At 46.0% G+C, this 26,722-nt stretch overlaps 1 protein-coding gene across 1 annotated transcript in view; it reads right to left on the bottom strand.

Moving 5' to 3' along the window:
* SND1 (staphylococcal nuclease and tudor domain containing 1) overlaps positions 1 to 26,722 on the bottom strand; it is a 531,942-nt gene that overhangs the window by 169,013 nt on the left and 336,207 nt on the right. The window contains exon 15 of the mRNA XM_006896072.1: positions 3,728 to 3,869. Coding sequence (XP_006896134.1) covers positions 3,728 to 3,869 — 142 coding nt within the window. The remainder of the gene's footprint in view (positions 1 to 3,727; positions 3,870 to 26,722) is intronic.

Genomic DNA, 26,722 nt, shown 5'->3' on the forward strand with positions numbered 1-26,722 from the left:
CTTTGATAATTCTGCTCGCTTCCCACATTTCCATCCCAATCACCTGTAACACGCCTTCAGCTGACTAGACTCTGACGGAACTGCACAACAACCACCCATGACTTACAAGGATAATGTAGCCATGCCAAGGTTCTTACTTCATCTTTTAGGTGCAATCAGGCACTGCTTGGCTCCTTGGAATTCTTTCCTCCACTGGCTCCTACAAGACCACTCTCCTTCACGATGCTCTTTCTCATGGTTGAGCATATCTTTCCTGACCTTACTCAAATCCTTGAAGAGTCTAGGGTTTTCAAAGCATTCGTCTGTTCCTCCTAAACCAGTCCTCTGGGCACTGAAGCATGTTAACCGAAGTGATCCTGCACACTGGTGACTCCCTACTCAAATATGTGCCAGCCCAGCAGCTAGACTTGAGCTTGGACACTCTTAACCTGATCATCCTTGAATACCTGACACATTACACGTCCAAAGACAAACCAGTGATCTGCAACTAAAATGTATCCTTACTTTCCTGTTAACCTTGATTGTGTGCATCGAGCACAGCTTGCTTGGCTGCTAACAGAACGTTTGGTAGTTCAAAACCGAAAGCCGCACTTTGGAAACAAGTTGGACCACCTCTTCCTATGGAGATTTGTAGTCTTGGAAATCAGAATTGACTGGATGGCAGCGGCTTTTGGGTGGGCTGGGCTGTGGACGCACTGATCTACCCAGCTGCTTAAAACTTGGACGCTTCCATTTCCCCCGCACTTAACAGCATCCTGACACCCACTCTCACCCCTCAAAATGCAATGATGCCTTGAATTATGTCAAACCTACCGTCTAAATACTGTTCCAGTCTGTCCTCTCTCATGGCTAAACCCTAGATTTCTATTCTGTTTGCCTCTTAACTGTTCTCCAAGTCTTCAGATCATTTTATTCCAATATATCCTCCAAAAGGAACTTTGATTTTGAAGTCTGAGCACTTTGCCTGACTTTATACCTCCCAGTGGCCGAAGCGCCACAGAATATTCAAAAGAGGAAACACCTGCCTGAATTTTCAGCTTCATTTCCTCTCTCCTGGATCTTTGTTGTTTTGAACTATTGAGTCAGAACCAACTCATAGCTGACCTTCATTCCAGTGCGTTTTCAGAGGCTATAAACTGCAAAGGAGTAGACTGCCCGTCTTCAGTCCATGGAGAAGCTGGGGGATACAAACCACACGCTTTTGTTTTAGCCGTGCAATTCCTGACCACTGAACCACCAGCGCTCCTGAGAGCTTTAGACACTATCCAAACAAAAGGGCTCCAGGATGCCATGCACCTTCGGACACACCACATCTCTAAAACCATACAAGCTGTTACAACTAACTAGAATGCTTCTTTCCTCTTCTTCTGCTCCCACGACATAAAACTCAACACAAAACAAACAAACAAAAAAAAACCACACCACGTTGCTTTCTTTCAAAACACTGCCCCTCAGGGATGTGTTCTCTCATGGCCACTTAAATGACCAATCGCTCCCTACCCTGTGTCACTTCTAAGGTTGTGGATAATTCTCTTGTCTGCCCAGTGCCCATCATGCCCTCTGCTTGCACGGTGTCTTCCTTACGTCTGCATTCTTTGTGAGAAGTTTCAAGACAATGCAGACTTCCTTGCTCCAAAGTCTAAAGGGAAAAGCCTTCCTTTCAGTGAGCGTGCTCCCAGGACAGGAGGAGGCTGGATTTGTGGCCAGAATCTCTATGGCAGAGCTCCGTGTAAATATCTGTACGACCATGCCATCTGCACACAGGGGCTGAGAAAAGGGCTGACTGAACATTTCCAACCCCTTGTGAGGGAAGGAAACAGTCTGTATTGATTATCTACTCTATGGCAGGCGTGTTCTGCATCCCCCACCCATCTCGTCAGACCGTCACAACCAGCCCCAGGTAACGGAGAGGCAGGCAACCGTCTCCAGGTAACTGATGTGTAAACCGAGGCTGGAAAAGGACACACAAAAGCACCTGAATGGCCCCTGCTTGTACATTTTTGAGCCAGGATTCAAACCTAGGTTTGCTTTCTCTTAAGACTTTTCTATGTCCTGTACCATTGCCAGGTTTCTAAAGAAACCAGAAGATGCGTAATATAACACAGCATGGAGCATGGCAGGAGACAAATGTAAAAGCTTATATTTTTATCATGAATTTGCCTCTGTGTAATCTATCTTGCCGAATGCAAGTTAACTCAGGGAATGCCGTTTGAATTGCTAAGCTCAGAATAATGCCAAGTTCACAGAGGAACTGGCGGTCGTGGAATCTAGTGATCAGACTGCTTGTGTCTGAGAAAGGGAAAAATGAGAAGATTCTGATGGAAAACTCAAACCAAGAGAGGTCTATGCGCAGCGCCAGCTCCACTCTGGGAGTTCTGAGTTTAAAAACCAGAATGTCAATGTTTTCTTTCCCCTACAGATCTGTAGCCAAGTTTCCCCAGAAAGAATAATAATGTTTTACTTCCTCCACCTCTGGGACGCAGCCCTCCACTGCCAAGCGAGGCTTTTGTTTTTCAGGTATAAAACGGAGGAGTTGAGCGCATACCTCGAATGTGGTAATGACGAGAATTCACTGCTAAGGAACTTCATCTGTGCAGAAATCATAAGAAAAGGGCCCACATGGCCCTGCAAAAAGGACCCTCTCACATGCCTAGGACTCCTATCTGCAGAGACAAAAGCATCGCCTCCAGCACCACGTGGATTTGTGGTGTCTCACCAGCTGTCCCCACGCTACCGTCGCTCCCTGCAGAGAGCCAAGGGCTGGGGAGTGATCATCACCTCCTTCGGGGTGTGCGTGCACCTCCACAAAATCAGAGGGTCGTGGCACTGTGAGCTTCATGGTCCATCGTGAGCTCCTTACCTCACATAACTCAATCCACTTAGTTGGGCCTGAGGGAGGCCCTCATCCAGAAGAAACCAGCCGTGACTCTTAAGGAAAAGGAGGTACCGGCAGTCTGGTTGGGGGCAGCAATCCTCGCTCCTGTTTCTGTTCCCCCACAGTAAATTCTATTCAGGAATTCAACCGAAGAATTGCTGAGGCGACAGGAGAGCCACAAAAAAAGGCAATGTGCCTCGGGAGGACACAGCAGAATGTGTCCTTTGTGAGGGAGAGAGTGTGTGTGCCGGGCTGCGGTGGGGGGAAGGTGACAGCTTTCTTTCCAAGACCACAGGCTCCGAGAGGCACCGACTGTGAAGGAATCACCTGTTTACTTGCCGGCAGAGAAGAGGCGAAGCCGTTTGCTCCTGGAATGCATAAGTGTAAGCAGTTCCAGGAGCACAGGTGAGATGGGTCTCACCGGCTTGTAAAACATGAAGCTACCACAAAAGAGAAGATGAGGGAGAGGGACACGCCGTGAGGAGGAAGGCTGGACGGAACGCATCATCTTAGTGACACAGAGGAACAGTGTGGCGGGTGAGCCGGTGTGGGTGATGCCAGGCCGGGCGCCCACTAGGGAATCGCCACGGCCGGCCTGTGACTGAGAAGGCGAGGGTGAGACCAGCACGGCTGCCGTTTGTTTGTCTGTGTCTGGAACGCCCTTCGCCCAGGCTGTCTGGAGTTCCAGCTTGCCCGTTCTGCTACTTCCCCCCAAGTTCCGAGGCTGCTTGCTGGGAAGAGGGGTGCAGCAGCCGGGGAGCAAATCGAGACACTCATGTCATAATTAGAGAAAACAGACACCACACAGGGGAAAGTGGGCATGTGGCTTCCAGACGGCACACACAGACTCACCTGCAAGCAGGAAGGTGATAAGGCAAGTTTCCTTTGGCAAGTAGAGCTTGAGACGAGACCCACTGAAGACATACTCCACTACAGCTTCAGAACGGCCTGCTCGCTGCAGAAAGGGCAGGAACTGCTTTGCTTTTTGGGTGTCCTAGTGAGGAAATGAAAAAGACAATAATCATGAGAGAAAAAATGAAACCCATGCAAATGTTTCACTGAGAATGTCTGTCAGAAGACTGGAAGCCGGGCAGAGAACTCCAAAACAAGCAAACATTTCTGAAACTGTCACTCAGACAAGATACCCACCTGCTCTCATTAGGAGAAGTACAGTCCTAATCAACAGTTTCCAGAACATTCTCTCTTACTCTCTGCTTCCCTCTATATTCACTGGATATACAAGAAATGAGATCTTCCCTTCTGCTCTGGGACAGAGACAGAGAGCAAGAGCTCATCTTCCTAAAATTGAGGTCAGAATGCCAATACTAATGGGGGGGTGTGTGTGTGTGTGATGCAACACTAACCCTGTATGGAGTAGTGTATGTGTATATGTGTGTGTGCGCGTGTGCGCGCGCGTGTGTGTGTGTGTGTGTGTGTGTTGACTCCCAGGCTGTGCCACACAGCTCCCCAAACTCCTGCCTAGGGAGTCAGAAGCGCCTCAGCTTCAGTTGTAAGCAGGTGATGTAACACATCAAGACACTGGTCCTTAATCCTAACAACAGCTCAGCCTTCCTGGGGCACCCGTACAGCAACTCTGGCTCTGAGTGCCTTGCGGGGCCAGCGGGACCTCAGGCACACTGCTCCAGTTCCTATCTCCATGAAGACAAGTACCACAGCATGACAGCATATGACTATAATTATTTTAGAAAACCAAACCCTAAAAACAAACCCAACACAACAACCCTAAGGCAAAAAGCCCAACCAAAACACAAGACCCACTGGCATCGAGTTGATTCTGACTCAGTGACCCCCACGTGACAGGAGAGAATGACCTCGTGGAGAAAGGACAAAGCTATACAAGTGTCCAGGTCTTTTGTTCATAGGGTCGCTATGAGTCGCCTATGATTCGATGGCACTTAACACCAGCACCACCAGAACAGAGAGAGGTCAGGTGGCTTAGTGGGCAGAAAGTGATTCTGCCAAGTCAAGGGTGGGTGACTCTAATCCGCAGTCCTCCGGCCTGTCTTTAATTGTTTTTAGTGAAACATTCTTCTAGGACATATAGCACTGGTCTGTCCATTTCCTGCACAAGGGTAACTCGCGGTTGCTGTGAAGCTCAACACTGTGACACTGATGTGTCAACTGCAGTAATGGTTACTCATGATGGACAGTGTTTGGTGGAGCTCCCCAACTAAAACAAGCTTGGAAGCAGGAGTGGCATCCACTTCGATAATAGCTTGCCTCTGGAAACCCTATGAACCTGAAGAAAGGATGAAAGTTATAGAGTGTCCAAGTCTTTTGTTTATAGGGTCGCTATGAGTTGCCTACGACTTGAGGGCACTTAACAACAACAGGGCTTCCAATGGTGAAAATACTTATGGAAGCAGAGACTGTCCCTGCTTCCCTCTGCATTCACTGAATGTACAAGAAATCAGAATTTTCCTTCCGCTCTGGCAGAGAGAGAGAGAGAGAGAGCGAGCGCGCACTCATCTTCCTAAAATTGAGGTCAGAAGACCAACACTAACCTTCTATGGAGGTTAATTTTTGCTTTAATATCTGTGTGCCTTTAAAGTCTTTCCCCTGCAGGGCAGCTCATGAGCTTAAACCACAAACTTGTCAGTGAGTGGACAACTGTTTAACCACAGTGTCACCACAGTTCTTCCAATAATTACGCTGCTGTTGTCAGGTAACCTTCGAGGTGACTCACTGTGACCCTGTAAACAACAGATCTGGACTCTGCCCTCTCCTGCACCAGTCTCATGACTGCTGCCGCGTTCAAACCCACTGTGACATCACTGTGTCCATCCATTCTGTTGAAGGTCTTCCTCTCTTCCACTGACCCTCTACGTTTCCCAGCAGGAGGTCTTCTTCCAAGGACAGCTCCCTCATGACGACAGGCCCAGCGTCTGTGAGAGGAGGTGTCACCATCCTCGCCTCTAAGGAGCAGCCTGGGTGTACTTCCTTCTAAGAATGATTTGTTGTTCTTTCGGCTGTCCACGGCATGCTCAGTACTCTCCGACCTCACAGTTCACAGGCGTCGATTCCTCGTCAGCGTACCTGACTTGCCGTCCAACTTTCAGATGCGTAGGAAGCGACTGTGTAGACCAGGGCTTGGGATCAGGTACACCTTCCAGCTAGCTGACTGTCTCAGGGTAACCTGTGCTCGGGTTTTCTGACTGCTGCTACCATGGGTGCAGATTGCGGATCCAAGTCAAATGAACTCACTGGCAACTTCAATCTTTTCTCCATCTGTTAGGACAGTCTACTGTTCCAGCAGTGAGGAGTTCTGTTTTATTTTGGAGATGTAATCCATCTTGGAGGCTGTAGTCCATAAAATTACATAAAACAGCCGGCACAGCACTGCTGAAACTTGTCTCAAGTGTTGATACCAAGCCCAGACATTCTCCCCTTGAGAGGACTGTACTGTGGACATTTCTGGTCCCAGAGCACTCCGCACAAGGAGCTGAGAGCCGTGGAATCCATCAGCCCCCCGAGCTAATTAAACAGACGATAGCATAAGCAAGCAGCAAAACCTCACATGGCATGTGACGGGGGAGCAGTGGCTGGCTGTCAGCATTCCTGGGGTGCGTGGCAGAGTGAGCGGCAGTGCTAATGCCCCCTGAGGACAGCGACTACTGTACACTGTCCCCAACTCAAGTGACACCAGCACGCTGGGCTCCGCCACACACCTCCTCTCTTGCGCTGCTCCTAGCAACCAAGCTATTGTATATGAATTAATGCACATTAGATAATGAAAATTTAACAAGCCATCAAGTGTTTGAGAGTTTCCACAGGAGCCAAGGGGGCTCCTCTCATTCAGAAGCAGTGAGGTAGGCTGGGATGAAAACAATACTCACACTAATGAGATTCATCCTTCCCTTCAAACTGCTTTTCAGAGAACAGAGACAGACAGCCGTTCTTTCCCTCCTGAGCACAGTGGTTAAAGGTGAGGCCACAGTGCAGCTCAGGAGCCCCGGAGCACCTCTTACGCAACACACACCCCCTTCGCCATGTGCACAGGGAAAGTGCCTCTCCGGCAGCTGGCACAGGTCCAGGACAGTCAAGCAAGACAAATGGTCTTCGGGAAAGAAACGCACCACCTGATCCTAATCCGTTCGCCATACTCGTCTAAATCTGGGACATTATTCATGAGCTGAGCCGGTAAGCCAACAACAATTATCAAATTGATTATCGCAAATCATGAGGCAACTTAATGTCTCCGAAGAGAAGGAGGTCCTCTGTCCTGAAGAATGGAGTAATTCATATGGGGTCTGTTGGTTTCCTTTTTTTCCCCTTCCAGAAACAGATTTCTGCTTCGCAGTGTCCTTTTGAATTTATTTATCTGGAAAACCAGAGATGCTTCTAGAACAACAGCAGTAGCCCCCTCCGTCACACACACTCTCCTTTAGCGTGAATACCAACAAGGAAACCTTCAGTGCGGCATCAACATGGCCTGAGAAGCGGTCGACTTGCCCGCTTTTCGCTGTCATCAACCTTATCAAGAGAGAGGCTTCCTCAGGCTGAGAATCAAGGCGCAGCAAAGCAGCCTCACTGGTGTACTACAACCAAGAGCTGTTCCTGACTTTCCCTAACCCACAACCCAACACTCCTACTCCAGAAACGACTCAGGGAAGATGGCAGTGAGACCAGGACATGCCACCCAGTGTGGTCAGGACTGGCTCCCATCTTCCCCTGAGGAAAGTGCTTGAAAGGCTGAGCTGAGCGGATATGCTGGTGGACCAGTGCTGTCCAGGGGGAGGGCTATAGGGATGGGACTTCCTTAGAACGCCCATCACACCGCGCCAGCTCTTTGGAAGCTCAGACACAACTAGACAATAATGTGTCTTTCCTGTTCAACAAAAACATTCTTGATGCCTTCAATATTTGGTTCAGTGGCTTGAAAGCAAAGGTGAAGTTCAGCAGGGCAGCAAGTAGTAAGTGTTGGGGAGGACGTGGTGAGATAGGAACTCTTACACATTGTTGGTGGGATTATAAAATGGTACAACCACTCTGGAAGGATGTTTAGCATTTCCTCAAAAAGCTAAACATAGAAATTCCATATGACCCAGCTATTCTATTGCTTGAAATAGAAGCCATGAGACTTAGAGCTGAGGCACAAACGGAGACTTGCACACCAATATTCTTAATAGCATCACTCACCATAGCAAGAACCCGGAAACAGCCCAAATGTCTGTCTAGCCACAACTGAATGGATTGAGAAATTATGGTGCATTCACACAATGGAATACTATGCAGCTTGTAGGAGTAATGATTTTGTAAATGACTACCTAACTTGGGAGGGAATTATGATAAGTGAACTAAGTCACATAAGGACAAATACGGTATGAGACCATTATTGTAGACTGTGTATGAGGACCCAAGGTAGGGAGGGGAGCAGTAGGGTAAGAGGGTGTCCCTTAATCATAGGGTCACACAATTCGATGGGAGGGGTAAAGAAAAGGGGAACAATCCAGTGTGAAAAAACAGTGTATAAGAACTCTTTAAGTAAACTAGTATATATAAATTATTTTAATAAAAACAACTAGAAAAGGCAGGTAAGGCTGATTGACAAGTTCTCTTGGGTGACAGAAATATAATACAAACCATTCCATGCTAAGTTTGTTATGCAAACTATTTCTTTCGGGAATTTTGCTTCTACTACTATCAGACAGACTGGATGTTGTTTAACAATTCACCCTTCAGAGCCCATTTATGTACAGTAACGTGTTTCAGTCACCTTCTCTCCCTTCTAGTGTTCTGTTGAAAGATAAAGGAGGTAAGACGCGGCTCTGAGCAGCAAAGTTTAGTGGGGAGCAGTGTAGGCGATCCTGAGGGGTTACAGGGAGCTGTGGTGGCTTGGAGTAAGAAACGGTGCTGCAACACAAAGGTACGTAGTTTGAGAAAGATGGACAATCTCCTCCTATGCAATTTACAGCCTCTGAAAACCTGCTGGAGGGTCAGCTATGAGTCGGTTCCAACTTGATGGTTCTCAACAACAACAAAAACAAGGGGTTACAAAGAGCTCAGGGAGTTTATTCTGTAGTGTGTGGTGTTGCTAACAAAATGACTGTGTCCCAGGGGGCTGGAATCCACGGGCTGCTCCTTAGGAGAAATATGGGCAGTCTGCCATTAACACGGCGTGTCAGAAGCTCAATACAGGGTTGTTGTGGGTTAGAATTGATGGGATGTCAGTGAGAGGGTGAGAGAATGGGTGGGTGTGAGAGTGAGTGAGTGAGAGAGAGAACAGAGAGAAGGAGTGAATGAGAGACAGTAAGAGTGAGAGAGTGAGTGAAACAGTGAGAGAGTGAGAGAGGTGGGAAAGTAAGAGAGTGACTGAGTGAGAGAGTGAAGCACCTGCAGCACCAGGTCGACCTGCTTCTCGTCACGAGGTCCTGCTGAGCTGACTGTGAGGCTCAACAGTAGCCCCAAAGGGCAGAGGAGAACCACTGGGAGGGTTCAATCTGATAACGTGAGGGTTAAGTGATCAATGGTTAACCATTTGTGCTACCTGGGCACCTGCGAGATGTTATTAAAGCAGCATTTTCAAATCTACTCTGATCCACACAGAGGCACGCTCTGCCTGTCTATGTCATGTTTCACTTACAGGCGGCCTGGGGATCTATTTACCATTGTCTTCTGGTGCCCCAGTGGTGTTAGCCTTGAGAATCTGAGTTCGTAAATGAGTTGTTTTCTACTATCTATACCAATATCCCCTGCTGTCCTACACTTTGTTGAAATAATTGAGCAGCAGCCACAGTTCTGAAGAGAGCAGTCTTTTCTGTTGTACCAGTAGTTTTCACATTACCTGGGCTTAAAAATAAACCCAAGTAGTTGTGAGGTGTTACTATGTCAGCTCCTACCCTGAGGGACCCCGTGGACCCAGCCCTGCGAGGTCTGGTGCGCCTGTCACCAGCTCGTTGACGGCTGAGCTGTCCCTGTCACAGACAGACCACCACTGAGGCTCCTCCTTTGCAGTGACTTTCTACATGCCAGTCAGATGTTCTCTCCCAGCGTCTACCCTTCCCTCCTGAGAACAACAAAGTACGTGAGAGGAAGTCTGACCTGCTTCTCTTCTAAAGAGCATACTCCAACACCCCGGTCACTTCCCCGACGTTCCAAGGAATGAACAGCCAGTATTCCTTACCAACGCCATCATTCAAAGTCCTCATTCTTTTCTCCAGCCTTCCTTACTCTTGTCCAGTTTCCCCCAAGTATACGAGGAAAGGGGAAATACCACACCTTGGGTCAGGCACCCCTTTGTCCTCAAAGTGACGTTCTCTTTACTTCTTAACACTTGAGGATTAGGCCAGGGGGATACATCCTCTGATTCCCTGATGGTGAAGCCAAGTAGAATGAAATCCTCGACAACGTGAATCTTCTCTCCACTGACCATGATGCTGCCTACTGTCTAGTTGTGAGGGTTTCTGTTTCCTAGATGTTGTGATATAATCCACAGTGAAGGTTGTAGTATTTGATCATCTTCAGAAGTGCTTCAAGTTCTCTTCACTTTCAGGAAGCAAGGTTATGGCACCTGCATATTTCAAGTTTTTAGTGAGTCTTAAACCATCTTCCCCTCCTCATAGCCCAGCATCTCTGGTGATTTATCCAGCATTCGGATGGGCAAGTGTGGCGAATGACTGTAACCCTGCCACACACATCTCCTGGCTTTTAACCATGCAGTATTCTCCCCTTTTTTGGTCCTAGAGGTTGTTGCTCGGTCTAAGTATTGATTCCACATAAGCCCAACCAAGTGTTTTGGAATCGCCATTCTTCAAAATATTCTTCATAATTTGTAATGATCCAAAAAGTCGAATGCCTTTACACAGTCAATAAAACACACATAAACATTTTTCTGTATTCTTTTTTTCAGCCAAGATCTATCCAACACTCATTTGTCCGTTTGCTGTACCGTGGAAGTGTGCATGCTACGGCGATGCTCAGAAGCTATGCTACCCAGAAACACCGGGAGAGTCACCCAAAGGTGGACAGGTTTTAGTAGAGCTTCCAGACTCAGACAGACTGGGAAGAGGACTTGCCAATCCACCTCCCAAAAAACCCACCCAGTGGAAACCAAACAAACCATAGAGAACTATTTTCCTGTAGTCTCAGAACAGCTAATTTAAGGTTGCATTAGCGACAGTTAACCTGCTACTGAGGATGGCATCTCCGCAAGGAATGTTTCTGCCTCCTCAATGCACCTTGAAATCGAGAAAGTAATGATGCAACAAATGGGCTGGGGTGACTTCATTTCAAAGGATGTTAATATTTACACCTCAGTGTTATAGGAGGCAGGGCTGGAACGACCCTGACGGAAACACTGGGTGATCCTCAGAGAGAGCTAAAGGTTACAGAGACACCTTAACGATGATCTCTCATGCGGCCCCCACTTCTGCCTCACCAAGGCCAAACCTCCCCCAATACAGGTCACTTATCCCTGCTTGTAAGAAATCCCCTTCAGCCACCAGAATGCACCTGCTCTCGACAGAGAACCTTGCAGTATATGCAAATACGTGTCACAAATAATTTTGCACAATGCATCACCAGGTGTGACAGAGTGGAAGAGCTGGGGGCAGCGGAGAGGTGCATCAGAGGAAGCTGAACCCTCTCATGGCAGGTGGCAAAGAGAACACTACTTTGATACCTTGGCCACTAGCATCCAGAAACACAGAACGTACACAGATCAAAGGTCTGTGATTTCTGGAAAATTCTCCAGTTTGCACTGTTCTTGCTGTGTATCTCCAAGTCAGAACTGACCCTCCAGTCGATTTTCAGAGGCAGTTAATCACATAGGCGGCAACTGACTATCTTTCTTCTGCAGAACAGCTGGTGGATTGAAACTGTGCCTTTGGGTTGGCAGCACAACTTACCCTCACAGCCACCAGCGCTCCCAAGTTTGCAGTAAAAGGAATTCTCTGATTTTTGTCCCATTGAAATAGTTAGGGCTGGGGGTGGCAAATGTCACGGCACAGAGAAACGGGGCTTGGAGTCAATCTATTAGTTAACAATTAACCACTCAGGATTATCATGTGTACGTCTCAGATGGGAACTGTTAATAATGAAGCTCACTAATTAGTTCTCATCACCACAATCACTCTTTGATTAACATCATAGGAAAAAGAACTAAAAACAAATACCATGCTTCTCCGCCAAGGGGGCACCCCACCAGCACTTGAGAAACCTCACACCTGCCCAGCCTTCCTGGAGGACGTTTCTAGGCCAACCCAGGACCCAGGAGCCTGAGCGTCATGCAAGAAACCATGGGACTGAACCCAGGAAGAAAGACTCCAGAAAATGCTGTCCAGGTTCAACCCCTCTAAATACTGAATCCTGGTGGGCATGGGGGCTGTTACAGGTCATGGTGCCTGTATCCCTGACAGGGTAGTAAATGCGTCCCCCCATCAGGGAGTGCTGTCACGGCGTCTCTCTCCTGATCTGGGGATGAGGAGAGTTCCTTCTGCAGCTTCCTCGACATGGCACGAGCACCAACCTGACCAGAAAGACACACACCCCATGCAGCATACCACACTCTTCCTCCTTCCCACTTCCTGGGCTCTGTGCTCTGTAAGTGGCATTTTAGTTTAGGATTCTCTGTAAGGAGTCAGCAGCACAGAGGTGTCAAGAGCATCTCTTGAAATAAACAGAGCCTTGGGGGTGACAATGGGAAGAGCCTTCAGGCCCAGCCATGCCACAGAGCAACCAATGTTCATGATAAGGGGCGTATGGGAAGGACAGGGCTGCTGACATGTCAAAGATTCAATGCAGTGAGTTACCAATTGAGCAAAGAAGTGAAGTGAACTTAGGAGAGAACCCCAGAGAAAAACACTTTAACTGAACAACAACAGCAACAAAAATTTAAAAATTAAGAAATGCTGCTGCTGGGCCATCAACAATCTTTCATTGAGTGCTGTCTATGGTTTATAGTTGAGCAATGTGCATAGCTGGCCAGTGTCTTGCCCAGGCCTTGTATGACAGGGGAATGCACAGAGATGGCTGTGAGTTTCCTCCTGGGAGCAAGAATCAAGGGAGGTTTGTGGGTGCGCTGAGCCAGAAGCGAAGCCGAGCTTGAAGACTGGCATTCTAGTCCAGCACCCTCCACAAACCGTTCCGCTTCCATTTCCTTCTCTGGGTCCACTCCTTTCCGGTTATTAAGGGAGGCTGGCCATTCCCAAGAGGGAGCTTGCTGGATAAGGGCAGACTGAAGGGCAGAAGGAGCCAGGATGGGATGCTTAACAAACTGGAAGAGGAAAGCTGCCAGGGTATGTTAGTGCAAATGTGGCTGCTTCTTCCAAACAGGGAATCTTCTTTTTTTTTTTAAATACACTGCAATCAGATTTACCAAAAAATCTTTCACAGCTTTAGGAATATGTCTGCCCTCAGAAGTTCTATGAAGAATAGGTCCTAAGAATATTTTCTGTTCTTAAAGCAAGCCCATCGCATTACAGGACTCGCCTGCAATCTTTGGGTACTGATTCCTACTTTTACCAACTCCATATGACAAAACAGAACCAACCTAGAGCATTTTCTTTAAGGGAGCAGAGAGACAGGTCTTTCTCCTGTGGAACCACTGAGTGGGTTCAAACTATCAACCTTCTAAACAGCAGCCAAATGCTTAAATGACCAACCACCAAGACTTCTTAGGTTGAATAACTCCACAATTTGACTTGATTTTTTATACTCAGCTATTCCAAACAGGAGTGCAACTATTCTTCAGCTGAAGGTGTTAGAGATACTGTGGTACATAGACACAGGTAGAATAATACTCTACAATAAAAAAGGAACCAACAAAGTGGATAGAGCGCAAGTGTAGTGGGTCTATCCATTCTATTCATTCACAGGTCCACGGGGTTAGGGCTCTGGGCTCATCTCCTGGGAGCATGAAACAGTTCTTCAATTTGACCATGGCTGTGGTTACATGGGTATGTCAGTTGAAAGGTACACGTCTGTCAAAATTTACAGACTTTTACACAAAAAGTGTTACACTTTATGACAGATAAATTAAAAATTAGGCCTTAATTTTAAAAACAAACCCAACTGCTTGGGTAGAGTTCTGTATACAGAACATTTACTATTTTAGCTCTAGCTAACTTTTTACAGCATTACTTCCGCAAGAACAGCTTAAGTTCAAAATGAAACAGTAATTCTGGGGTAGATAAACTGCTTTAATATAATGAGCATTAGCATATGTTCAAAAATTTAAGCAGAATATGGCTTAGACAGGAAAACACGGAGTCAAAAGAAGATAAGAAAATCTCCAATCTGTTTTCCGAAAGCAGCCTCTGAAAGCACCAATTCGCAGGCAATGGCTGACGGGACGTCTCAGGAGCACGCTGCCACCCTCAATTAGTCAAAGGAAACGGCCTGGTTTAAATGAAGGAGGAACACCACTAAGTCCACAAGCCGATCGACATCTCTTCCCTACCTTGCAATAAGATCACGTGCTAGAGCTTAAAGTGAATAGAAGAATATCCAAGTCTCAATCAAATAGAAATTCTATACAGGCTCTGAGATTATTCCTTTATTGAATGACTTTAAGTTCCCTAAATTTAACTGCCTGAAATTATGCTGTGAGAACCATTCAATTTAACCTTTAGAACTGAAGTCATTGTCTTTTAGTAGGGGAGAAAAATTAGCATTTTATTATCAACATGAAATACAATGCCCTTCTTTTGTTCTACAAGACTTATTTTCTTAATTTGGAAGTGTTAGTTTAGCAAAGAAAGGGCAGGTTATGGTGTAAGAGAGCCTTATGTGAAAAAAGGAGTGAAAGGATAGACTCAAGAACATAAACCTTCACGCTCCAGGCTTGCTTTCTTCCTATCTTATATACATGCACACCCTGTTTAATCTGCCTTCAAAGATACTTTGGGATTTTTATTGTTTGTTTTACAAATTGAAGTTCTGCAGGAACTGCATAACAAGCAAGTCTACGGGTACCATTTTCCCAAAAGTATGTGCCCATTTTAGGTCTCTGTGTAGTATTTTGATAATTTCCAAAACATTTTAAACTTTTCCATAATATCATTGCACCTTTAATAGATGACACTATCAAACTAAAGCAAGAAAATAGGCTGTCAAGGACAAATCATGATGAGCAATGATGCCAGCTTAAAGACTAAGGTGCATGTGACTCAAGCCACAGTATTTTTCAATTGCTTCCTTTGTATCTAAAACTTGGACAATGAAGAAAGATGACAGAAGAATTGTCAGTGCTTTTGAATTGTGGTGTTGGAGAAAGAGTTCTGAACATCCTAAGGACTACCAAAAGAATAAACAAGGCTGTTTCAGAGGAAGTACAGTAAGAGAGCTTGTCAGAGGTTAGGGTGATGAAGGAGACTTCACCTCACTTACATGGGGCATGCCGTCAGGAGGGACCAGGCCTTGGAAAGAGACATTATGCTGGGAAAGAGAGAAGACTCTCAACAGGACGACTGGCCCAGGGGCATATCAGAGAGCGTGAGGACGGCTCAGGACAGGACAAGGCTCAGATCTGCTGTTCACTGTGAGCTGTAACGGATTCCACAGCACCCAACAACAACAACAACAACATTAAACTAAAGAACCTCACTGCAGATGAGTAGGAACGGACTCAGAGCTGACCCTTCATTATGTTTTCCAGGATGTTAGATAGAATGGGTGGGGACTGCCCGTCTTTCTTCCTGCGTCAGAGCGGTTGGTGTAAGTGAGCTACTCGAGAAGCACTGGCACACAGCACAACAACAACAACAACAACAACAACAACAACAACGTCGTGTAAACCCAGCTTTCGTGTGCACTGGGAAACCCAGACATCACAGGACTCGTTTGTGACTATTTGTCACTTCACTGCAGCGTTCTGGAAGTGAACCCACAGCACCTCTGGGGAGTGCCTGCAGCTCAGTCCTCCTTAATTTAGAGGAGTGCAGTCCAGGGAAGCCATGCCAAAGGTGCCGGGCTCTGTTTCTGGAACGTCAATGTGTAGGACCGTCTGAAAATTAGGGCACATAACACATGCTGTCCAGAAAAGCTTCACAAAAAACTCCCATTTGCTTCCCACTGCCATTCTGTGTGTGTGCTGTGTACCAACGAGAGACCCACTCCCAGCTGACCCGCCAGCAGGTTTTCAGAGGCTGTCAATCATCAGGGAGGAGGTTACCCACTTCTCTTAAGTGGACTTGAACCAAGGGCCTCTGGCGTAACAGCGCAGTTCCTTATCACTAAGCTACCAGAGTACTTTCCTGCAACGTTAGCTATAATCCTCTCCCTAATTCTCCACACTCAAAGTTCCAGACTATTATTATTATTATTGTTATTATTATTTTTGGTCAAATTTACAGAGTGTTTATGACTGGCAGGCAGGGAGAAAAATGCCACAATGAATGAATGGAAATACAAAGCTTTCATTAAAATCAATTAAAAAAATATTAAAAAACCAAACAAAACCCCAATAAGGGTACAAAATATAATAACGTGGCTCAGCCTTCCCTCAGCACTGCCAGACATGCTAAGAAACCCAGAAGTTCCATGCAAACCCTCCTCTTGACCCCCAATCTTCCAGAACACCCGCCCCTGTGCTTTCCCACCCTGCTGCTGACTTCTGTGCCGCTGGGTCCGACACACAGCAGATGGCTCCGGCCGGCTCTTCACCAAGACCCTGGGAATCCCTCATCATCAATCCTAGATCCATGTCTTTATCTTCTTCGCTTGACTTCCTCCCTACCTCCCACCACCTTAATTCTATTATTCTTTCATTGAAACAGTATCTCCTCAGGTTAGGTAAAGAAATTGTTTTTATAGTTTTATTCATGAGAACTTAGAATCAATAGATTCATTATCCACCAGCATAACAATACACTATTGTGCTATATCACTGGCTACTTATGTTATAATATACAGAAATGTATTCTATTGTGTAACTACTCAAAAAAGTAAATAGTAAGAAATAAGGACTCAAAAGCACCAATCTAAACAGGACCTGAGGCTTTGTGTTTTCTCTTTCCATTTGTGCGATGGACATCTCCCGCGACAACTGGCACAAAGGATGCAAGACCAGGGGCAAGAGAAGGTCCACAAGAAGCAGAAGTATGAGCTGGGGCGCCTGGCTGCCAACACTAAGCCTGGCCCCCACTGTATACACACAGTTCGTGTGAGAAGAGGCAACAGGAAGGGTCGTGCCCTAAGACTGCATGTGGGGAACTCCTCCTGGGGCTCTAAATGTTGTACTCGCAAGACAAGGACAACTGATGTGGCCTACAACGCTTCCAATAATGAGCTGGCCAGAACCAAGACCCCCGTGAAGAACTGCATCGTGCTCACTGACAGCACACCGTACCGCCAGTGGTTTGAGTCCCACTATGCACTGCCCCTGGGTCTCAAGAAGGGGACGAGGCTAACTCCCAAGGAGAAAGGGATTTTAAACAAAAAGCGATCAAAGAAAATGCAGAAAAAATACGATGATAGGAAAAAGAATGCACAAATCCACACTCTTCCAGATGAGCAGTTCCCACAGGGCAAGCTTCTTGCATGTATCGCTTCCCCGCCAGGCTGGTGTGGCCGCACAGAGGGCTGTGTGCTAGAGGGTGAGGGGCTGGGACTCTATCTGAGGAAAATCAAGGCAAAGAAAGGCAAATAATCTCCTCCCTCCCATTTTAGCACACGTATTGAAAAAAAAAAAAAAGCACCAATCTCTAAGAAAAAGGATTATAAAGGAAACAGAAGAGGTTCAAAGACCAGGGAGACATACCTTTCATTTACTGACAGATTAAACATTTCTCTCTCCCTTATTCAAAATATAAACATCCTACTTATATAGCAAATGCCACTTAACTGGTAGGAGCACAGTTGCAGGCAGTATTCTTAACTCTAAACTGGTCAAGATGAACATGGATAACGTAGAGATAAGAAAAGGCCATTTCACTTTTAACAACTCCAACACTCTGATGTTATTTTCCTAAGTATCAAATGATAATGAATTTTCATACCACGATGAACATCTTGCACATTCTGGGAAATGAGACATGAGATTGGCCTAAAAACACAGCTGATACATGGTACACCCCAGCTGATACATGGTACACGGCAATGAAGAAATCACATCACCGAGTTCTAGAATTCTGCATCTCAATATGAGGAGAGGACAGGAAAAGACCACACACGTTCGAAACACTGTCTTTAAAACTTTCCTATCAATTTTTATGATTTCCCAAGTCTCAATAGGCAAGAGGTAAGAATTTATTATAGAATCAGAAAATGGCTTGAAAGATAATTAAAATAATATGTGCAGAGTAAAGAATTTAAAAGATGTTCTGATGAAGCACCAGTTTCATTTCATGGGCAAATCAAAAACTCGGGGCAAGGAAATTGATGTCATGCTAAACCCTGTCCCGCCCGAGACAAGGAGACTTCAGAAAAGGATGAGAATAAAAAATGAGCAAACTACGTGTCATAGTCTAGAAAAAAAAGAAAGAAAAAGCAAGGCTAACAACAGTGGGAGGTGGGCAAAAACCGTCTCGGCACCCCAAAAATCACCTCTGTCCTTCATTCTGGCCTGCAGATGTGCCAAGCTGATGAACTGTAAATGCAAGTGTTCTAGGTTTAGTCTTTTTAAAGTGCTAAATTTTAAAAGGCGGTTAATAAAATGCAATCTAACTTGGAAGAGGACATTTTATTCTATTGACATTTATAGAAGTATGACATTAATAAACATATGCTATCATTTGTCTAACACTCAACTTCTGTTCAAAGAATAATTACAGCTGATGAAGCAATTTAACCAAAAGGATCAATGCTATTATTGCAGAACAAAACCCATGCAAATAATCCACATACCAAGCGTGGAGACTGCTTAAATCAATCACAGGGTACCTATAAGTCGGATTACTAGACAAGTATTACAACTGAGATTAAAGAAAAGCTGTTAACCAACCAAATGCAAAGATTATTTATCAGCAAAAGACAATTCATAGTATTCATCCCTCTAACAGTAGTCTAGACTAATTACTGTTAGAGGGAGAGACTGGTCCTTAGAGAAGGACATCATGCTCAGAAGGGTGGATGGACAGTGCAGGAGAGGGAGACCCCGGATGAGATGGATGGATACAGTAACTGGGGCAAAGGGGGTTGGTATTTCAAAATTAGTGACTGGCTCAGGACAGGGCAGGGTTCAGAGCTGCTGTAGATAGGGTGACTCAATGGCACATAAAAACAGTAACACACTGTGACAGGTTTGGAAGCAGGAGTGGCATCCACTTCCTAAACAACAAGCCTCTGGAAACTCTATGAACTTTGATAAACATTGATAATTGTAGAGGGGCTTCAGGCCTTTTGTTCATAAGGTCGCTATGAGTTGTGCTCGACTCGAAGGCAATCAACAAAAACAGTAGTTACCAGGCACCAACCATGGTGGCATAATGCATAACCCGGGCAGCCTCCTGAAACCTCTTACAGCGTCAGGAAGTAGACAGAGGGTTGGGCGACTTGGAATGGACTCCAGCACAGTGGGTTTGGGTTTTATGTATTGCCTTGGGGAAATCTGCTGGCAAAGATCTCTTTGAAATGCTAGAGAGCAAGGTTGATACCCTGAGGTCTAAAGTGTCTTTGAGACAAGGCCAGGGTATTTTAGCTACCTCATGTGCATGTGAAAACTGGGAAAGAAATCAAGACCCCAGAAGAATGGATGTCTCTGAACTGTGGTGCTAGTAAGGAACACGGGATACACTGTGGTCTGCTAAAATTACAAAAGAACTTGTCTCTGAAGAACTGTAGCCAGACCATGCTATGGAAATGAGGATGGCGAAACTCTGTCTCGTGGACTTTGGGCATGTTCTTAGGAAGAGCTAGTTCCTGGAGAAAGACATCATCATGGGGGAAGAGGAGGTTAGTTAAAAGAAATAAATAAATTGGAGGACTCTCAACAAAACAGACTAAAACAGTAACTGCAGCAGGGCTGGAGCTGAAGCCATGGCACCTAGAAACGCCACCAGACCATGTTCTCGGTCCTCTGTTGTCCTGGCTCCTGGCCGTACAGTTCGGAATATGATAGAGGAGGAGTCTGCCTTAAAACCCCTTGCCATCAATTTAAAACCAGCAAGAAAGAAAAGAAAATCTCATTTAGGTGAACACACACACCGCATTAATCAACATCTGGTGTTAGTAGTAGATGATTCTTGTTTTCTTTGGAAGGGGCTTGTTTATATTTATATCCAATTTAAAAAAAAGTTAACTCATGAAAAAAATTACAAGGTTTGCTTTTGTTTTTAATGAAGAAAACATGCCACCATTCAGGATTGATTCAGCCTTGCCTGTAAACAAAGTGAGCACCTTAATTCAGGCTGGAGAATGATTTCCAGTTTTTCAGAGGTAGCATCAACATTCTCTAGAGTGATTATTGTCTGTATGGTGCAAGTAACATGTGCTTGCATTAAACGCTGTGTTTTCTTTTCACAAAGGGCACAAATCCCCTGGAGTTAGTATCATATGTGTACTGCGCGTGGCCATGAGTGTGGAATTCTGGTTGCCTTTCAAGCGAGGATTTCCCATCTTTCTCCACCAGTGCATGTATGGATGCCCTAACAACTGCTCACTCCCTGAAAAGGACACAGAGACAATCATTAAAGCTCTCAGAGTCATGACGGCTAATGCTCTGCTCATGATCAGAAGACATCTCCCTCTGACACCTTCTCGCCCTTGAGTCCACAAATCTGCTCTCAGGTCACCACCACCGGTACCACACTGTTAAGCTCAATGCCAGTTCTGTCTTCACCCTGACCTTGCAGCAGCCTCGATGACCACGGGGATAGGAGGCCCTCTCAGTTTCTGTGTCTTGTTTGGTTTCTCCTTCCAGCTCAGCAGCTCGTCTTTCATGACTCTCTGCTCAGACATACTTCTCAAATTTAGGATATAAAGGGCTTTCTGAGCAATTTTGTTCACCTGCATCTATATGTCTAATAGTTTTAATTCTTACACAAAACCCACACTTCTCTTTTGGGCTTTAGACCAATATACCATATGAATGGCTCCTAGAGACCAATTTAAATTTGTGTGGAAATTCTTCACTCTCCTCCCGTACCTGCTGCTCCTGTCTTTATCATGTTGGAAGAGCTGCCATCACTCCCAGCCAATCAGTTGGGATGTGCGTGCCAGAGACCAATGCCACCACCCTTCCTTAACCGCCACTCCAAGAATTCACCATTAGTTTTCTGTCTCCACTGCTGTGACCCCAGCTCCAGCCCCTGGCGAGTCTTCTAGTTCTCTGCAATGTCCTTCCTAATCACCGTTTACAGTCCTTCCTGCCTCAAAGTCTGTTTCTATAAAACAGCAAGAGTACAAAATATCTACGTGGGCATATATACAAAAAATGCTGACCTAATTATTCCACTTCCATCTCAGTGATTTCCCATTGTATTTTGTCAAGACAAAATTAAAAATTCTAAAATAACAAGAAAGTTGACACACTGTATAAAATGTAATCAATGTCATGGAACAAATTGCATAGAAATTGTTCAATGGGGACTTAATTTGCTGTGTAAACTTTCACCAAACAGACAATGAAAGAACTTTTAAAAATCCTTATCATGGACCACAAAGTCCAAATTATCCAGCCATTCACTGTCTCACCGCCAGTCATACCCCGACAACCTCAGCAGTTCTGGCCTTTCGGGTTGAGCCAGGTGCCCTGTTACCTCAGGGCTTCTGTGCGCATAGTTTTATCCTTCAGTCCTGAGCGAGATCTTGCTCCAAGTCTTCCTTAGGCAAAATCAGAAACTTCCCCTGACCACTTCGAAGAGGCTGCGGCCATTAGCGCACCCGGAGTTCTCAGCATCTGTCACAACTGCAATTATGTGTCTAATTGTGTATGCTCTAAAAGACTGGATCTGTTTTGTTCAATATTATGTCCTCAAAGCCATTGTGTCTGGCATCTATAATAAGCTCTTGATAAATACTTATTGTTTGATTATTCATTTGCTCATTCAGTAAGACAGATGTAGTAAAAGAAAACAAGGCAGAGATGGTGAGCGGTAAATGAGAGAAGCAGGGTCAGAGAACACAGGAAGGGAGGAGTTACGAGCAGTGACCTAAACCTGAACGGGATACAGGGTCTGGAAGAGAAATGCTCACGGTGAGGATGAAGAGGAGGACAGCAGACATCCATGACAGACGCGCCTCTGCTGTGTACTCTGTTTCTATAATGATGTCAAATCCCATAAGCTCTAAGTCATTATTACGCTTTTAAATACATATGTGTGAACAATCACAATGAGAACTTAGAAACAGATCTATCTTTGTGAGGCTCTCTCACATTAACTCTGCATGATTAGAAACCTGTGAATCATGAGAAGATGATATAGCAAAAATGTCTGAACACAGAAAGAAGTGAGTGAAGAAAGCGGAAAACAACCACTTAGGTTAAACAGACTTTATTCTGGTATTTTTTGTATTTTTTTAACCAACGTACTTTTTGTTACTGACACGTCGTGACAAGACATACTATTGTTAATGTTTCCAAACTAGCCTTGGGAGCTAAACTGAAACCACTCACCTAATCTCTCACCTTGAAGAAAAGATGGGGCCCTTGGCTAGTCTTGAACCCTGAAGAAGACATCCCATGCCAGTCTCTGCTATCACACTGGCGCTTGCTGCGTGGTGTCAGGGCGCCAAATCTGTACAGAAACTCTGTCTGCTCACTAATTGAGAGAAGCCAGAGCAGGGAGCCTGCCGACACTCTGTCACCGCCAACCTCCAATCCCAAGTTCTGCCTGCAGGTAAGCCTTCCCCTCAAGACCACCGTCACAACAGAACCGAAACGGACTCATGGCTGACTCTTCCGCGGCTTTTCAGAAGCTGTAAACGGCATGGAGCAGACTGTCCATTGTCCTCCTTAATCTCTCGGAGCAGCTAGTGGACTGAAACCACCTGCGTCTGGGTTGGCAGCACAACTGTTTACTCACAAGGCCACCCAGGATCTGAAGTCTATGGAGATGGACTCCAGGTATCGAACTAACATTGTAATTGTTAATCCTGATTTTCTGGGTCTAAATCAATGTTAAGAGTTTAACTATGTGCCTTGCCCAGACAACCCTGCAATGAGTAAACAAGTTTATGTGTGACATACTGGAGCGTCTCTCTATTAATGTTCTATGATAAAGTCCCCTAGAGCAGTGTTCAAGGCAGAAGGCTAGGCAGCTTAGTAAATAATCACCCGCCCCGTGTGGATACCTGCTCTGGTTTTATTATGTCAAAAACAAACAAGATGCCCTGCCATTGAGTCTTTCCTGACTAATACTGTGACCCCCAGTGCAGAGCAGAGCTGCCCCCAAGGGCTGCCAAGGCTGTGAATCTACAGTGGCCATGGCCGCACCTTTCTCTAGAAGAGCGGTCAGTGGGTCTGAATCGCTGACCTTGGGCTAAATTTAAAAAACGTCATGCCATGAGTGAGAAATGACTCCCAGCTGAGCCCCGGAATGGGTTTCCAGAGGCTGGAAACGACACAGGAGGAGACTAGCCAGCCTTCGTTCTCAGGTGCAGGCTCCCCTCTATACTGACCACACTCCACAGCCCCCTGACCTTGAACTAGCAGCCGAGCAACTCGATCATGATGTTTGCAGGGTTCCTTTATCATGTATATCAACGCTTCTAAATACGTTTCACGCATTCAACACGGAATCCTCCCATAATGTAATGAGGTAAGTACCATCTAATATCCACTTTAAAGAAGGAAAAACAGGGGCAGAGAGAGAGGTTTGAGTAACTTCTTCAAGACTCGAACCGCAGCACCCTGGCTTTACAGTATTCACCACTACAGTAAGCCTGACCCCGCACTGCCTCCACAGTCGAGAAAGCACACACCCTGCCTGCTGTGTCCTAGTCTGTCCACTAACGAGGAGGCCACGTTGACTTTTTAACAGAACACTAGTTCACCCTTTCTACCTGACCACCGGCACATCAAGGGCTTGGCAGCAAGGCAGGCCAGGCCAGCTGACCCTCCAACCAGGGACCAGACTAGATTTTATATAAAAGGGAGTAAATACGCTCTCCTGTGGGCAAAGCATCTGGGCCTGTTCAGCTGAGCACATTTGACAGAACCAAGATGCCCCTGGGGGCCTTGGTAATGGCTTATATTCTCAGCCACCTTCCCAAGCTGATACTGCGAGGATGATTCCATGACTTCCTCGAGAACTGAGGCACAATTCAAGACTATCTATCTAGACATCAACACTGCAACACGTGCCCGCCGTTCCGCACAGCACATTCTGGAGGGACTGTGTCGGAAGCATGCTAAATAAAGCCTTAAACCACAAGTAAGCAGAATGTCTATGTTAGTAAAATGACTTACTTTGAGATGTTTACATAAGCAATGGCCACAGGACAAAATGAGTTCAATGTAGGGCCAAGCAGCGTTACGATGGCGAAGCGGAGAGTGGAGCTGCGGCCGGGCAGAAATAGTTCCAGTTCTATCACATCACTCAGCCGCTATGGGGCACAGCCGGCAGCCCGATCACACACCTCGACCTGGGAATCAGGGGTGTTATCAACTGCCTTCAAAATACCCTTACGTTCATTTAGCTGAGCTTGTAATGGGCCCGTTTAACCAATCTGGCCCCATGAAATAGAATCACAGAGCAATATCCACATGCACCAGAGAAAGGGAAAGAACAGAAAAGCATGAAACAGCCAGCAGAAGCCATGCCGGCAGCACTTCTCTTTGGGAAGACCGCTCCTGGACGCCCCTGAAGTCCTCTTTCCTTTCTTTGAACAGATAAAGGAAGAAAGTTGAGAGTGTTATAGTGGAGTACATGCAATGAAAAGTGGACGCTGGTTCTAGTATTTACATGCATTCGTGTGTGTGTGTGTGTGTGTGAAGTTGCAAAAACCCTAAGAAGGTAGCACCGTGGCAAGAAGCTGCACTGCAATCCTGAAGGCATGCAGTTCGAGGCCACAAGCTCGTCGGTGGGGGAAGGATGGGCAATCTCCTCCCGTGAGATTAACTGCCTCTGAAAACCTGCTGGAGGGTCAGCTATGGGTCGATTTCAACTCAGTGATACACAACACGAAAGAACTGTGAAAACAGAATTCGCTGTACTGACATTATGACAGACACATAGAGACGTACGGTGACACAGATATGTCGGAGGGAGATAGTTTGTTGTGAGAAGCAACAGATAAAGAAGCCCTGTCTCAGGGGTTCCACCCACGGGAAGCCACCTGATCAAGCATGTCTTCATCGGTGGCGAGTAACAGAGCTGACACAGGCTGTCACGAGACACAGTGCCCTGTCTTTCGTGTCCAATTTCCCTACGCACGCTTATCTGCCCTGGTGCTTGGCTATTACCCAGTAAAATCTTGTCGGTGAACAACATGGTAAACCAGCGAGGTCCCGGTGGGGACCCAGCCACTCTGCGTGTGAAAAGCCACACATTCACTTCAGAACTTCCATTAATAACAGGCAAATCACTCTTTACATTTCTGGGTATAAAACAGGCAATAAAACAAAGATTTCTAAAGCACACAATTATCTGATCTCCCATTGCCCCTCCTGTAAGTGGTTTTATATTTGTCCCTTGTTTGTGAAACTGCTTCCCTTTTAAGGAATTATTCTCAAAAATGGTAACAGCATAACCCAAAGTGAGTAAAAACATCAAAAGAACACCTGAAGAACACACCGTCTCCTCTGGAATGCTGGCGTGCATTTTTAAACCTCTCCTGTTTGGTACTAAACGTGCTACAATCTGTCACTCCCAGCACAGTAAACGACGTGACGCGCTGACTCAGAACGGCCACTTCAGCTCACTAATCTCTCCTCTTCAAGGGTTATATTTTATTTTTGACAACTTCCATTTTTTCTAGATGCGAACTTCACACATTCTATATTCTGATCATTAATAGATGTCTGCAGATTTTGCAGTTTATTGCACTGTGGTGGCCGGTAGGTCGCTTTGACACCAGAGTTCCCACTGGGTTTCGAACACGAGCAGTGTCCCCCACGCTGGAAAGGTCTCAGCTGAACTTTCTGGGGCAGGCAAGGAAGAAAGAGCTGGAAATGTAGTTCCAGAAAGACTAGTGAAACCCTTAGGACTGACAGCAGGACACAGCTGGTTTTGGATGACCTTCAGCAGTATTTTACTTGCATGTGAGATTAACGATATATTGTTTGATAATTCCCACATTCTACTGGATCACTTTTCCTGGGAATGGGAACAAATATGGATCTCTTCCAGCTGGTTGGCCAGGTAACTGTCCTCCAAATTTCCTGGCATAAACTGGTGAGGGAATCCGGGCCTGCATCTGTCATATGAAACATGCCAATTGGTATTCCATCAATTCTTGGGGTCTTATTTTTTGGCCAATGCCTTCAGTGCAGCTTGGCCGTCGGCCTCCTGTATCCATGGAGAGGATAAATACTTTCCCACTTCTTTGGAAGGTGACAGATATACTACTCCTGCAGTTTTGGGGAGTCTGAGCTTCAACAAAGAATAAATGGACACACAGCACTTGATGGCTGAACAAACCACGGATCAAAGACAACTCTAAGCGACTTCAACCCTTTGGGGAGGCTACTGGCTGAAGAATCTTTATTAGTTCAACCCCTTCTTTGATGAGGTTCGAAGGAAAGGAAGGAGGGAGAAGACGTAAGGAAGAAGGGAAGACAAGGAATGAGAAGAAACACAGTTCAGGGCAGGGAGAGCAGCAGAGACAGACCACTTATCGCAAAACAAAGACGAAATCAAGTGAGGAAGAAGTCTTGTTCCCGGGCTCTGAGTGACGAGAAAGAGCAGTGAGGCCACCGAGGGCAACGAGGCTGCCAAGAACAGCCCCCGAATCGCACGGGAGAATTGGAAGCCGGGGGTGAGAGGACGCAGCAGACACAGCTCGGCC

Source organism: Elephantulus edwardii, unplaced genomic scaffold, assembly GCF_000299155.1.
Source record: "Elephantulus edwardii isolate Elephantulus edwardi_28Jun2011 unplaced genomic scaffold, EleEdw1.0 scaffold00181, whole genome shotgun sequence".
NCBI classification, from domain to species: domain Eukaryota; kingdom Metazoa; phylum Chordata; class Mammalia; order Macroscelidea; family Macroscelididae; genus Elephantulus; species Elephantulus edwardii.